Raw genomic sequence first — 14138 nt, 5'->3', positions numbered from 1 at the left:
TACTTTGATAGCTATTTTTCAAGTGAACTCCGGGCTAAAAGCTTTTGACGCAAATGTTAAAAACGGTCGCATCAACGCGTATTGATTGAAACGGATTAATACTAAATTAACAAGGAAATCTCTTTGTCTCGTTTTATAAAAGTTTTGTTCAATAGCCGAGAGAGTCATTTCAAAGTCATTTAGATTAATGAAGTAAATTTGATTAAACTAAATAAACTCAAAAAGAGAGGTTAGTCGTTGCTCCATGCTACCCCAGTTTACCGAATCACGAAGTACTTTGGTAATAGATTATAATTACGGAAATCCTTGCCTACAGAATTACCGAAGATTTAAATGGTAGAAATGTTTTCAAAAGAACTCTTATCACTTGAGATCAATGCTAAAATACAATGTGTCCGAGGAATGGCGTGGCTTGCGAATCAATTACTAATGTTTGATGTTAATATTCCTCACAACAACGCGACAATCACGTCACAATTAAACTCTGAATTCATCAAGAGATAAGCTTAAATTGCGATGTAATCTCTAAGTGTATAACAGCCCTCCAGGCAGGTGGTATGATCGTATTGACCATCGCTATATAAAGATTGGCATCCCATTCAGCTAAGAAGAGTCGTCAGCAGTACCTCCACGTTAAACAGTTCACAACATGAAGTCGTCAATTCAACTAGTTGCTTTGGTTTGTACACTTCTAGCAGTTCAGCTTTTGCTAACAGAAGCTCGAAGCTTTGCTTCTTCAAGAGGTACGTTATATTACTTACTTAATCAAGTAATTTAAAATATAAGGCGTGATTGTATTGCAGTTCGTAAACTTGATGTATCTAACTGATTAGTTTGAATTGTCTTCCATTTTCTTTTCTATTCTCTATTCTTTTTTTTTTTTTTTTTTTTTTATCTTCTTCTTCTCTCCTTCCATCTTTTTTGTCTCTTCTTTCACGATTACAGTATATAAATTAGCCCTTTCAAAGCTCGTTTTGCTTTGATCTCGTTTTGCTGGTTCACGTTTACCCAAATCGACTGCAAACTTTAATAGGTTATTTTATTCAATAGCGCCACTAAAAAGACAATTTACTCATGTTAGGCCGGGACAAAAAGCGCCCACTCAGTGCCGAGCACTAAAACAAAAGAGCTCTCAACACTAGAAAGAAGCAGACATCATTAGAGGAAGGACCAGCCAGTATATTGGAAAATTATAAAACGATACTTAAACCAAATAAATCATACACTTCTAGTGTAATAAAAGGCTTTTCATATAAAGTGAACAAGTTTTTAAAGCGGGTGGCTGCTAAAGTCAATTATACGCTAATAACATGCGAATACTGGCCGGTCATATACCATAGTTATACTCTCTAGGTCAGTAATATCGACACTCTTTGAAGAACTGACAGAACTGTCTGGCTGAATGAGGATTTTAATATTACTCGATTGTTACCTCTTCTTTTCTCTTCTCTTCTCTTCTCTTCTCTTCTCTTCTCTTCTCTTCTCTTCTCTTCTATAAGAATAGCATTTGATGTCATATTGATTTTCCTATAACGATAATAACGTACCATATCATACTAACTAACTTCTGCTTTGTTTACTTTATCATCGTACATATGAATATAGATATGGCAGAAAAACGATCAAGTCTGAAAAGTAAGTCATAACTATACAATCATGGACAAAAATGATGAGATATTTTGAGTTATAATTGGGATATTTTGATGTAGTAAAAAATATTAAAATCCCCTTAAAGCGATCCCAAGAGATAGAGCGGTACTACCTATTGGGATCAACATTGTCCTGGGGGGAGGGAGTACGGTAAATTAAACGATATTTTATGAGGAAAAATTGCAATTCATAATGATGTGATGAATGCGCAACTCCTCTTTTCGTCCAAGATTGTACCCGTTACAGACACTAGCTAGATCCTCTCTATCCTGGGTTACAGGATCTGGGAGTTAAATCATGCACTTCCGCAAGAGAAACGCGTCGCTAGTCTGTTGCTACCTCCTCTTGTTTTCGAATAGTAAGGAGATGAAGTTGGGTGGCTACTGGTCTGTGTCCTTCCGCGCCCTTCTCCATTAAACTAACGCCTTAAACCACATTCAGCCACACACCACTTTAATGCTGAAATTAAACCGAGCACGAGACAGCGATCAGAGCAATCATGTCATTTTTTCGTCAACGGGGCGATTATCTGGCTTTACGATCGGGTACTAAAATCTTAATAACACCACCTCTCGGGCAAGTTCTGTGTAAAAGCCCCGTTTACACTGGCGATTTTTGCGGCGATATTTTGCTGCGATTTTTGTGGCAATTTTCGGAAATATGAAATCTTTTATCTCATCCTTCAAAAGAGACATTCGTCTAGGAAAATCTTGGTATCTTGAAACGACCGCTATTCCATTCGTGTGGAGCCTTTTGTCTTTTCCTGTGCTTTGAGGGCTTTTCTTGGCTTTTCTTCATTATCAAAATATCAACGCTTTTCTGTCCAGTTGTAGCTACGCTGCAGATCTATCTCCACCCACCCACCATAATATAACATATGTGCTGTCAATCTTTCTAATATATTTCTTTATTTCAACTTGACAAGGACAAACAGACTTTTATTATATTGTCTCTGAGTGGAGCGAGGTAAGAACACGCTATTGATTTGCTGGCTAGTCCTTATTATTTGCTCATGACAAGCCTTCTTCTTTTCTCTTTTGTTTCAGTGTGATTGTAACACAGGATTGAAGTACAGAACAGTTACGTGTACACAATCTCCATGTCACTTCAGCCGCGCCCCATCCCCCGCCACTCGTTGTGAGTGTTGATGATCATTGAACTGGTTGCTGAGTCAAAGACACTGTTGGCTGAATAAACTGAAAAACATTGTAATGGCTGTCAGTCAGAATGAATTACTGGGTTAGATTTTTAGTGATATTTCATGATACTAAACGCCAGTCCTTATGGCTGGATTGCTTTCCCATTCAAGGAACTTTTTCATTCGTTTTAAGTCTTTAAGCACTCTTTCTTTCATACACACAAACAAATAATAAAAAACATGTTATAACACTGATAAATGAATCTGATCAAATAAAGACAAACCCATGTATTTCTCAGTATACCTCTTGCTGTTTCAAAGCTCAAAACTCAAAACTCGCCCCAGTCTCTTGCTCGTTTCTAAAGTGGCCCATTGACGCTTGATCGGATTAATCTTATCGGGCATCTAACCAGACGTTAGGAGAGATCGAGACACATTGGTCTTGTACTCCTTCACCTCCGGCCCCTCCAAACCAAAATACATACTGAACACAAGTTAACATTAAACAAAGTAACTAGGAAAGCTAGAGCCACTTCGTATCAATGTGAAAATGGTTTGCAGTACGAATGCGCGTGTTTGTGGCACGCCAAGACACGAACAGGGCTCGTCACGGCAAGGCCCACTGCCAGACCAATCACATTACCTCGCAAGAAAAATTTCAGCCAATCAAAACTCTAGAAAACACTCAGGGTCGCGGCAAGGTACGCATACGGCATCGAGCTTTTCAATTCAGAGTCAGATGAAACTTACTGTAGCATATGGTAGCATAGTTTCTCTTAGGTGCGCAATTAATACACAGACCCATCACTCACACCCAAGGCTGGGATCTTCACGATCATTTCAACCAGCATTCTTAGTTTGCGGTCATCTGCGAATAGTGTTGAAACAACCTTCAAGGTCAGTACTTGGTGTATAACTACACGTAGTGTCTCCAGCTTTTTGTGCTCAGTTGAACGTGTGGCAAAGTACTGACTGCAGTAAGAATTGTTTGTTGCGATACCCCACTGCAATCCTCCGTAGAATCGGACCGCATATGACCGCGATTTTGTTATTGTGTGTTGCGTTTACTGTGGATTCGTTCTTACCATCGTGATGGATGTAAAAACCTTACACATCGTCATTCGTTACTGCGCTGGTTTGCTGGCCGGGGCTATTAGGCTGCGTTTAAACGATACCGGATTCTTTTTTTTAATCGTTTAGGGGTTCCGTTTGCACACTGGACTGCGCTATCCGAACGAAAATTCGTACGCCTAACCGTGCAAATTTGGGACCGGTTCCGTGTGAACAAAACGTATATTTGTTATACAATTAAAGAGAAGGTTCCGCGGTGTAAACGGTGTGTACAGGGTAAAATATTTGACCGGTTAAACATTCGTCCGGTACCGTGTAAACGCAGTCTAAGTTATCAAACAACAGCTGATCATAATTAACTAACTAAGCTAACCTAACTCAATGAATTTAGTCCATCTATCTGTAGCCTGTTTAACATGTATGATTGTCTTCTCGTGTTTCCCGCAAATGAAAGCTGTTGATCTAATCCTAAGCTAGGAGAATATTAGCCCATCCTAAACCACTTTTAAACCATTACTGACTGGCATTATTGACTGGCGCGTAGACCATGAGGGCGAGACGCGTAATTCTTTATAGTATAATCTACTTATCACTCAAATGAATGAATACATTCAATTTTAAAGTTCCGTTGAAAACGGGAGTTATTTTTGTTTGTTTACTAATGGTCTATTACCATTTGATACCACTAATGAGTAACTCAGCCAATCATAGTGCAGGATTGGTAATAGACCATAAGTAGGTACGACTTATCACTGATAGACCATGGAGAGGGTTCCCACCGACTCAGTCCATTCTCTTCAGGCGAATGAAATGAGAAAAATTAATTTCGCAAAATGGTTAGATAAAATAAACAGTGAAAAGACGGGAACAAAAATGTCAAATCGATTGATGCAAGTGCAGCTGGTGAAAGAGCCGCGAGAGATCAAACCCTACGCTTTGCTATCAGTGTTGAATTACCTCATAAAGCTTGTAAACTTCACCTCTTTTAAAAGATTATGCAGACAAGATAGCAGTGATAGTTATCTCAATTAATCTATCTAAACTGCTCAAATGTCAGCCGTATCGCGCCTTTATCTCGTTTTATTGAGGTCTATTCTCTAAGGCATTCATCCTGTGTAATCTGTACATAGATCTAGGGGCAGATCGGCCTTAAATGCCGTATCAGGTCCATAAAACCATACGACCCCTTATTATCACATTTTTCTTTAGATCCAAACTCTATCCGACATGTGGGTTCCAAGCTTTGGAACAATCGTACTGATCATAGTTAATAGTAACTATGTACTAATGATATCAGGGTTACTACCAGTGAATCTGCATTCAGGATTGAATTAAAAAAGAATTGATCAAATTGCAATTGAAAAACACTCCAAAGAAATCAGAGAGAGTGAATGAATGAATGAGCTTTATCTAGTCACGAAATTTCATTAGTTGTGATAACTGGTTTACATAAAAGTCGTGTATTAACATCTAGCTATGTACATCATTATAAATAAAACGATAGTATATAAAATAATAATATATTAAGATTTACATTATTGTAGTGTAGTCTATGTACTGTTTAATAAACGAGCAGGAGTGTTTTATCGGGTATAAAACACGAGGCGTAGCCGAGTGGTTTTAGACCCGATAAAACACGATCTGCGAGTTTATTGAACGGCTTAGAAAACTCATGATGTATGTTCTCATATGGTACAGAATTCTTTACGAAATGAACCAAGTTTGATAGAGAAAATCCAAGTTAAAGTTTATGCAAATGAAGACGAATCTATATCCGATATAAAATCACCTTCATGGTCATGATTTCTATTGTGTTTTCCTCATGAATTATTAATGAGTTTTCTAAGTATAATCAAAAGTGAAGTAAATCGATCACTCGGAACCACAAGCAAGAATTGAAAAGTTTTTAATCTTGTTTCTAAATGTTGAAGACTTTAAATTCTTAATATTTGTCGAAAGGGAGTTCCACAGTTTGGTCCTTGGTAGAGGAATGATCTCTTTAGATAATCTGTTCTTCTTCATTCTCTCTTAAATTATAGGACTTAGTACTGTTTACTGTGGAGAATTTATCATTTAGATAATTAGGAGCAGTTTTAGTTTTGATTTTGTACATAATAGCAGCCTTATGCTTAGCTCTCGTTTCAGCTAATTTATCCCACTGTAGCTGCTTTCGAATATCTGCTGATCTAATTTCGTATCCAGAGCTCGTGATAACTCTTCCAGCTCTGTTTTGCAATCTTTGAAGCTTAGTGGTTAAACCCTTTGTCAAATTGTCCCATACCACATCGCAATAATCAAAATGTGGCTGAATTAAGGAACGATAAATCAACAAAAGGGTTTCTTTTTCAACATAAGGTTTGATGTTTCTTAAGCCTGCTATTGCTGAGGAAACGTTCTTGGAAATATGATCAACATGAGCTGACCAAGAAAGCCTCTCATCTATATAGACACCTAGTGATTTAGCTGTTGCAACCCTTTTAATACAAGTTCCTGCTATCTTCAATTCTGGATCATGAAGTAAGCTTGCAAGCTTATAATCTGATGCGATAAGCATAAACTCTGTTTTTGTTCCATTAAGACTTAATTCATTGGCTAAAATTATTAATATTATTATTAATATTATTATCATTGTTATCATTATCATATCCTCTCAGTAGCCTCTCAGTAGGCTCGCCGAACTAATTGCCAACAAAAAAGGAGAAGATTATGCCACCACTGTATCCTGGATACGAGCAAAGGTTTCTTTCTCCCTTTTGAGATCAGCTCTTCTGTGCCTTAGAGGTTCAGAAGAAGAACCACAAGAATATTGAATACGAACTTAAAAGACATAGACTTTTACATTTTACTGACAAGAACGTTCTCTCCACTTGGTTCATTAGTATTTTCTCTAATTCATAGTGCTATAATTCCTGTTTATTTGATACTGCGACTACCCCAGCTATTCTCTCTTGAGCTCCCGTGCTACTCCTCTCGTTCATGCAGATGTACTGAGCCTGCTGTAAACAAGGCCAGCAACAACTTCTTCCCAATGACAAAGGACTATTGACACTAAAGGGAATATCGTCTCCGTGGAAACAGGTTTAAATTCGATCAAAAGCTTATAAAATGCCACGAATGCTAATGGTGGGATGGGACGTCAATGATGGATGATACAAACTTACTTTATCCGTTTGTATTACCCAAAATCCCGCATTGGCCGGGACGGCTCCGCTTTTAGGTAGTGCCTAAATATATATTAGACATTATTTAGACATCGATACTGGACTAAACCGCTATAGATTGGTATTAAGTAAGGTTAATAAGACCGCAAACTAAACAATATCCCATTTGATGTTTGTTCACCTGAGATTAGTATTAATCTGTTGGCTTAGAACACATCATCATCCCGCCCTAGGTGGAAGCCGAGTAAAGTCACGTTTAAACATTGATCTGCTACTGTATGATTGAAGAGAGGCAAAGCCTGTACTGTATCCAAGCATGCACTGTATCCACATCTACATGTGATGCATAGCAGATACGAATACAGTACACACAACTCAGTCCCAGTTGTCTTTATTTTAGAACTGCAGATGAAAACATACTTAGGAATAATTTAAATGTAATAGGATTACAAAGGTCCTTAAATCTTGGATTAATGGCCTACCACCGAGCTACTGTCTATCTATTACAAGCAGGAAGTCTTTGACCTTGAGTCATTTCTGACTATTGATTGAAAATTGTGTAATGAATGCGTTGATCAGAGTGAAGAATGCGCGCCGTAAACGCTGTACAAAATGCCTTGAGGCACGGCTGGGAGGGAGGGAGGGAGGGGGAAGAGGAAGCTCAGATGTTCGAGTGATTGATTGTTGAGAGGACAGGCTATATATGTCCACTTGATATTACAATCCTTAAAAGTAATGTTACATTTCATTCAAATCAATCATCCTCTAGCTGGTCAAATCAATCGAATCACTAAGGTATTGAATATGTGGTCATTAATGACTAGTCGGTTGAAATGATGCTTGACTTCAGGTGATATCAAGCAGCACGGGTATGGCGCGATTATCTTGCTTGATGTTCCACACATGACGTGCAAACTTTTCTTGAATATTTTTACTTATTGTAACTACATGCATGATGAGATGCGCGCTTCTTTAATGATCATCCTCTGTTACCCTTTTATTCCGTCGTACTGAGTCTGAGTTCAATCAAGATTGGTAGATTAGTTCTGCAAGTAGGCTCAGCCAGTATCACATGTACGCATCTTAGTACGAAAGATTGCGTGCCAATCTCAAGCCTGCGTTTCCTCTGCCCTGCTGACTGCGCAATTTTCCGGAAGTGAGATATAATCAATGAAAATCATGTTTTCGAAAAGGGTCCTGTGTTTACCTCCGATCAAAATAAAAATTAGAAATCGGGAACGTTTATTTTTTTGGCAAGTCTTTGAACGCATGCATGCGCTCTTATACCAGAAGTCCAAGAAATCCTGGTCTCAAAATATGGATTATGCCAAAGCCCTCGTTCTTCGCCGCAAGCCAGAAGAAACGCAGACTCTGGGTACGAGATTGATTGCGTGCTTAAAGTAACATTCGAACCATTTAACTTGCACAGGTACTGAAAGATATGAACCACACACTGCCTCAGCTGGGCTACGATTCCCGAGGTCCCATAGTCATCACACACAGAACGATAAAACATATTGTTTACAGATTGATCTTGATAGGACTAAATGTAAAGTTTGTTATTACGACGTATGTGATGTGTTTGTGTGATTAAGGAACCGTTGCTCAGCTGTGACGCCCTGAGTCATATGGGTGTTAGCACGTGATCAATACGTGTTGTTCATTATCAGAACAAGACAACACGTACAGACTAGTACCTCTACTAACGTCTTGACATCCAAATAAATGTACTAAAATGTACTTCTACTCGTATAAAAATGGTCTGTAGCTGGAGCGTTTTTTTAAGAAGAACGTCCAAGAATCAAAACAAGTGGTTGTGAATATTCCATATGATAATTGGCTTTTCGCGAATCTTCAAGAGAACGATTCGAAAGATCGTAAACTGAAAACGATAATCGGCCACCAACTGGGAAATGTTGATCGATTGCGGAAAAAGAAGCATAATGAAATGCTAAACTTCATTTCTTGGTACATAAAACAGTATAGTTCATGCATGAGACAGCGCCTCTTTGAATATTCTTTTAGCATTGAATTTAATTTGATTGAAATAAATGAACTTGACGGCTAATGATCTTTGAACACTTGATTTCAGGTCATTAAGTGATTGGCTCTTTGTTTGCCAATAGTGTCAAGGCTTTCATCACTATTTTCACAGTAGTTAACCTATCAACTCGATGTAGGGGGCTAGCATATGAGGGCGTATCAAACACGATAGATAATCCCTTGTAGAACAGTCCGGATCCAACAGCTGTCCATAAGCAATAGACACGACATGTAAACACGCTTGTTAAGTTGGTAACGACGAGTGATCGATCTTCAGTTACAATCAGATGCAAGCACACACACGCTATCCGAGTATTGGCCAATTTTCTGTTGTTTTTTAGCAAGTACTGATAGACAATTGATTGTGCAAGGTTCCTGATGGATGGATTGAAGGCGCACTAGTGAGTAAGAAGACATTTGACGCACTCCACACTGCAAAGAACATGCAAACCTTTTACCAACATAACGAGAACAGGCTATCCACACCGTCAAGGCAACATCCTCGCGACCCGATGTTGTCCTCAAGAGATTTCTGGGCTTAATGGTTGGCGCATCGCCGGTAAGTTAGTCTAAGTCGATTGGTCAGCTTATAGATAACTAAAAGATCAACTCATATTCATTGGAATATATTTGAAGGTTGACGATAATCTGCTATGGTTGGGTTTCAATAATAAAATGATTAGTGCATGTGCACATGCATGTATATGTATTAGTCAATCAGTGGCCTCTGGCCTGCAACATGAAACAGTTTCGTTTGTTCATACTTCTCCGACCCCCAAACCGCCCTGTTGTCATGCCATAGAGAAGTCTATCAATCATGGCGCAGCTGTTATGAAGCTCCCCTTTTGATCTTTTGACTACACCAGGTCACTCGAGGAACAATATTGAATCTCTTTACTTTAGTTTTTACAACATCTTGTAGTGTATGACAACGCGTACATTCAAAAAGACTCACTGTTTCCCTAATGCAATACCAGAACGATGCTATGATAGATAGATTATTGGTAGAACAAGATACAACGATAGGTTACCGCATACCACATATCTCTGAGGCTAGGGTACCCTAGCTAGTCCCTATGTTATACGCTATCGTATACCACGCTTCATATTCATATCTTTTGCTTTGCACTTGGCATCAACGGCAACACAAATCAATCAACCCAAAATAATAGAAGTAAAATTCAAAACAATGCTTGTGAACTGAGTTCTGGACTAAATCACATCAAATATGCAGTCTGTTTTAATGTTATAGTAAGGAACAGTCGATTTTTTCAATGCAGATATTTAGCAGTATCCTCCTCCTGGTTTCGTTAGCGAAGACACCCAAACCTACGAAGAGGAACATTACGTGTACCGCGACTCCAAGACTCAAGAGAGCAAACTACACAAGCACAGCTTTAAGGCCTACCTTCAATGTTCTCTCTGGTATTGTACAAAGGGCATCCTTTCGAAGACAAGCCAAGCTCGTGTCTAAAACTGGTTTTCATCTTGTCATGTTGCCGAGCGGGATGTTAAAAGGAAGCGTCAAGCCCAGTACTATTGACAAGTATGGTGAGTGCACTACCCGGTTTAATAAGTAGGCTCATAAACATCAATAATACTTTCAAATGCATGGTTGCCCAATTTCGTTGAATTACTCTAAAGAACTTTTAAAATGTCAAGCTATATAAGTGGAACTCATGAATCACTTGGAAACAAAAACCACGTTCGCCTATTTCTGAGATGTTCAAATCCTAATAGACCTCAGTATAACCATAGTTAATGAAGCGGAATGGTTTGGAAACCTATTATTCTATGTTTTTGTTCGATACTCAGAGAAGGAAACACTAGATCCGTTTGTTCATAGTATTCGGGAAGTTTTGAAGTTTTTTCCATTTAGTTTTTCCCATAAACTAATGGTATCACCCGCGGCAGCCATGTTTAACGTCCGGGTCTTGGGGGCGAGGCTTCAATGGGTCGTAACCAAAAACAATAGTTCGACGTTTTTCTAGTGATGTTACGATAACTTGTTATTTCAGTATTACATTTATTGATTGTAAGATGATGATAGCCAAAAGGGCTCCGGTGCTGAATACACCGCCGACTGAGTCTGACTATCCATCGTTGTATTAACCAGCCAGTTGATTCTCACAGAACTTTTTATTTCTTAAACCAGCCTTAGCTGAACTGGACCGCCTGTATCATAAAATTTTTTTATAAACTAATAAATAAATAAATTGGGAGGTGGGGAGGGGGAGGAATAAAAGGAATTGGCTTTAGTTGGAATCGGAAGTTGAACAGTGGAACATGTGGAACAGTGGCTAGGTGTGGTGTGCCTCAGTTGATCATGTATTCACACACAAGGTTAAGATAAATATTCCACTTTATTTATTATTTATTTGTAGGTGTATTTGAGCTTCAGTCTTATGGTCCAAGCGTGATACGCATCAAAAGTGTAGCCCACCAAAGATTCATCGCAATAGATCAAAATGGAAAAGTATACTCAACGGTGCGGAAACACATATAAAACCATTTTTCTGGATGAAGCAGATTTCGTATGAACTGGAAATAACTGGCTGACTTATGGTATACCGTCTTGTTAACCTAGTAATGGATCTGGACAGATGACCGTCATGACTCTGCTGTGTCTTGTCATATCTTTTCAGTCACAGTCATACGAAACCTGCTCCAGCAGGAAATGCTCAGCAAATCGCATTTCGCTACAGCGCAAAGGGATAGCACTTTACTCTTCTCTTTTGGCAACACTTCTGTATTTCATTTATTCGTCGGTAGGAAAACGCCACAGTGTCTACAGTTTTACTTGAAACACAGCGACTTAACTCGTTCCATTCCTTTAGTTCTTATATGTACCACGGCAAGGGAATGCACAAAAACTGGTACCTCGCAATCAAACGGAATGGTCATATGAAAAATGCTGGCAAAGTTTTACGCCATCACAAGTCTTATCAATTTCAAGTCCTGCATAAGACTAAGAAAGGGAAACCCCACAAAGACACATTTTGGCTTCCAGGGCAAAATCGGCTCAAAGGATAGAGAAGGCCTGGGAAAGAGCTGAAAGGAAGCACACATGCAGATATCATATTATCGAATAAGGACATTCTCAAAATAGTTTCCGAGGCGCTCAATAAGGATCTAATAAGAATAAGGAATTTCTTGAGATACTTTCCAGGGTAATAATAAACCCTTAATAAGAATAAGGACATTCTCAAAATAGTTTCCAAGATATATGCCGGTCCACGCAGCATCATTCTAATAGCCCTTTCAATATATGGACTGTATTACTTGCGAACCCCCGGCAGATTGTATAATCCAACCGATCCCCAAACCGCGTAAAAAATACACCTGCTTTCATTGCGGCAGCGTATTTCCTAAGGAATCCTTTGTGGGGCATTGGTGCTCAGCCGACACAAAGGCTAAGCGTACGATGGTAGACGCGCTTAACTATGTAGAGGAGAAGGAGGAAGGGACTTAGCCACATCAAACTCCCACCTGCCGCCTTTCTTACCATAGGACCTCAGATGCGTGAACTCCTGCCCTTCTACGACGTACCGAACCCTGTCGGGCGCCCACAGGGAGTAGCAGGTATCATCTTCCTTGAGGACCAACCGTAGACGGTTAATATCCTCAAACGCGACATAATTTTTTATTTCATACGTAACACCCTCCTTTAGTCTCGCCAGTGTATCTGCTTTACAGCGTTAAACGTCATATATCCTATGGAATATCTTAAGATGCGTCTTCAAAGTGTCCATGGACTTGAAGCCTTTACCGCAAATGCACGGCAGACGAATACCTTGGGAATATTCCGCGACACTTCTACTAATGTCGTCGTAGTCGTTGCTAACAGACACTTTGAACCCGTTATGCTCATACCGCTGCAGTACTTTACGTTGATCCTCAGACAGCACTCCGTTGCCTTTAGGGGGTCTTCAGCTCCAAGCAGAAGCCGCTATATCGCACGTGTGCATTAAGGATTAACAAGTCGGGCTGGCCGCGTTGATATCCTTTCTGCCAACACTTTATGCGCTTACCGTCGCTATCCTGCAGTTCGCCTAGACCAGGGGTCACGAGCATCTGGGGGTAAAACCTGCGGATGTAATCCACTACCTTCTTATGCAGGTCGAATTCATTTTCAATTTTAAACACCAACTTGTTTGGAATGTCAAAACGCCGCTCTATTTCATACTTGCCTGTCTTGCGCAGCGCGGGGAGGACGTCCTCAAAGACCCAATCGCGGAACTCTGCGGCCCGGGGTAGTTTGGAGCTGAATATCAGTTCATACAACCCAGGCTCGGTTACGTACACGGAATTAGGCTGTGCATTAGAGGGGCACTGTTTCGATGCCCCCTTTAGCTCATCCAACCTTTTCTGGTATTTTTCAGACACGTGGTCTCTAATGGCGTTCCTTGGGCGCTCATATCCTAACGCGGCGGCCACTTCCTTCGCTTTAAAGTACAAAGTTTCGCCTTGCACTATGCATTGCAGTTTGGTGTCGTTGTTTTCAAAGACGCGCAACATGGTATATTAGTCAAATATTTTGATTCGCAGGCTCATCAAGATACCTAGTATGCGACACTCCTTAGTTGGTTCATTTCTACGCTAAGCTGCGCATCAGACACAACGAAGACGTACGCGTTCACTTTGAAGTCGGTACCGGCTCCTTTGGTACGCTTGATCTCCAAAGTGATACCGTCTTGGGTGTTTACCAGCCGCAGACCCTGACCGTGCATGGTTTCGTCGTTGGTGGTGCGCATGTCAATCCACAGCGCGTACTTATCCATGAAGAACTCCTCAGGGCTTATCTGGTCGCCAAACTTACGCATTGCCTCCCTGTACACGTCTGCAGGCTTTATTCCTTGGGAGTAGACCTTGTTTGGGACACCGTTAATACTAACGCCTACATTGGTAATACCGGGGTTAAGGAACGCTTCCGAGTCCCTACCACCTGCTGTGTATGTCTTTGCGAATAATACCATTAACCCCGTGAGACTTCTTCGGGGAATGTTAATGCTTTCATTGATTACCTCGGGACCATTGTTCTGGAAGCTAAACGTCTTGTACATTACCACGTGGTC

General features: G+C 40.0%; 1 protein-coding gene and 1 long non-coding RNA gene across 2 annotated transcripts; both read left to right on the top strand.

Annotated features, from left to right (window-relative positions):
- The first annotated feature begins 592 nt into the window (after positions 1 to 592).
- Positions 593 to 3079, top strand: LOC148912302 (uncharacterized). The gene is made up of 4 exons (XR_016119297.1): positions 593 to 743; positions 1606 to 1635; positions 2576 to 2616; positions 2697 to 3079. It is a non-coding gene; the product is annotated as an uncharacterized LOC148912302 (long non-coding RNA).
- Positions 3080 to 10337: 7258 nt separating this feature from the next.
- On the top strand, positions 10338 to 12096 carry LOC116299203 (fibroblast growth factor 1-like). The gene is made up of 3 exons (XM_031707831.2): positions 10338 to 10614; positions 11448 to 11551; positions 11836 to 12096. The coding sequence occupies exons 1-3, from the start codon at positions 10338 to 10340 to the stop codon at positions 12094 to 12096; spliced, it is 642 nt and encodes a 213-aa protein (XP_031563691.2).
- Positions 12097 to 14138: the final 2042 nt, after the last annotated feature.

This window comes from Actinia tenebrosa, unplaced genomic scaffold (genome assembly GCF_029948245.1).
Source record: "Actinia tenebrosa isolate PJP-AT-01 unplaced genomic scaffold, QUT_ActTen_1.0 PGA_scaffold11__36_contigs__length_13525064, whole genome shotgun sequence".
Classification (NCBI taxonomy): domain Eukaryota; kingdom Metazoa; phylum Cnidaria; class Anthozoa; order Actiniaria; family Actiniidae; genus Actinia; species Actinia tenebrosa.
The sequence above is the reverse complement of the archived record's forward strand: the minus strand, read 5'-3'. Positions and strand labels throughout refer to the sequence as shown.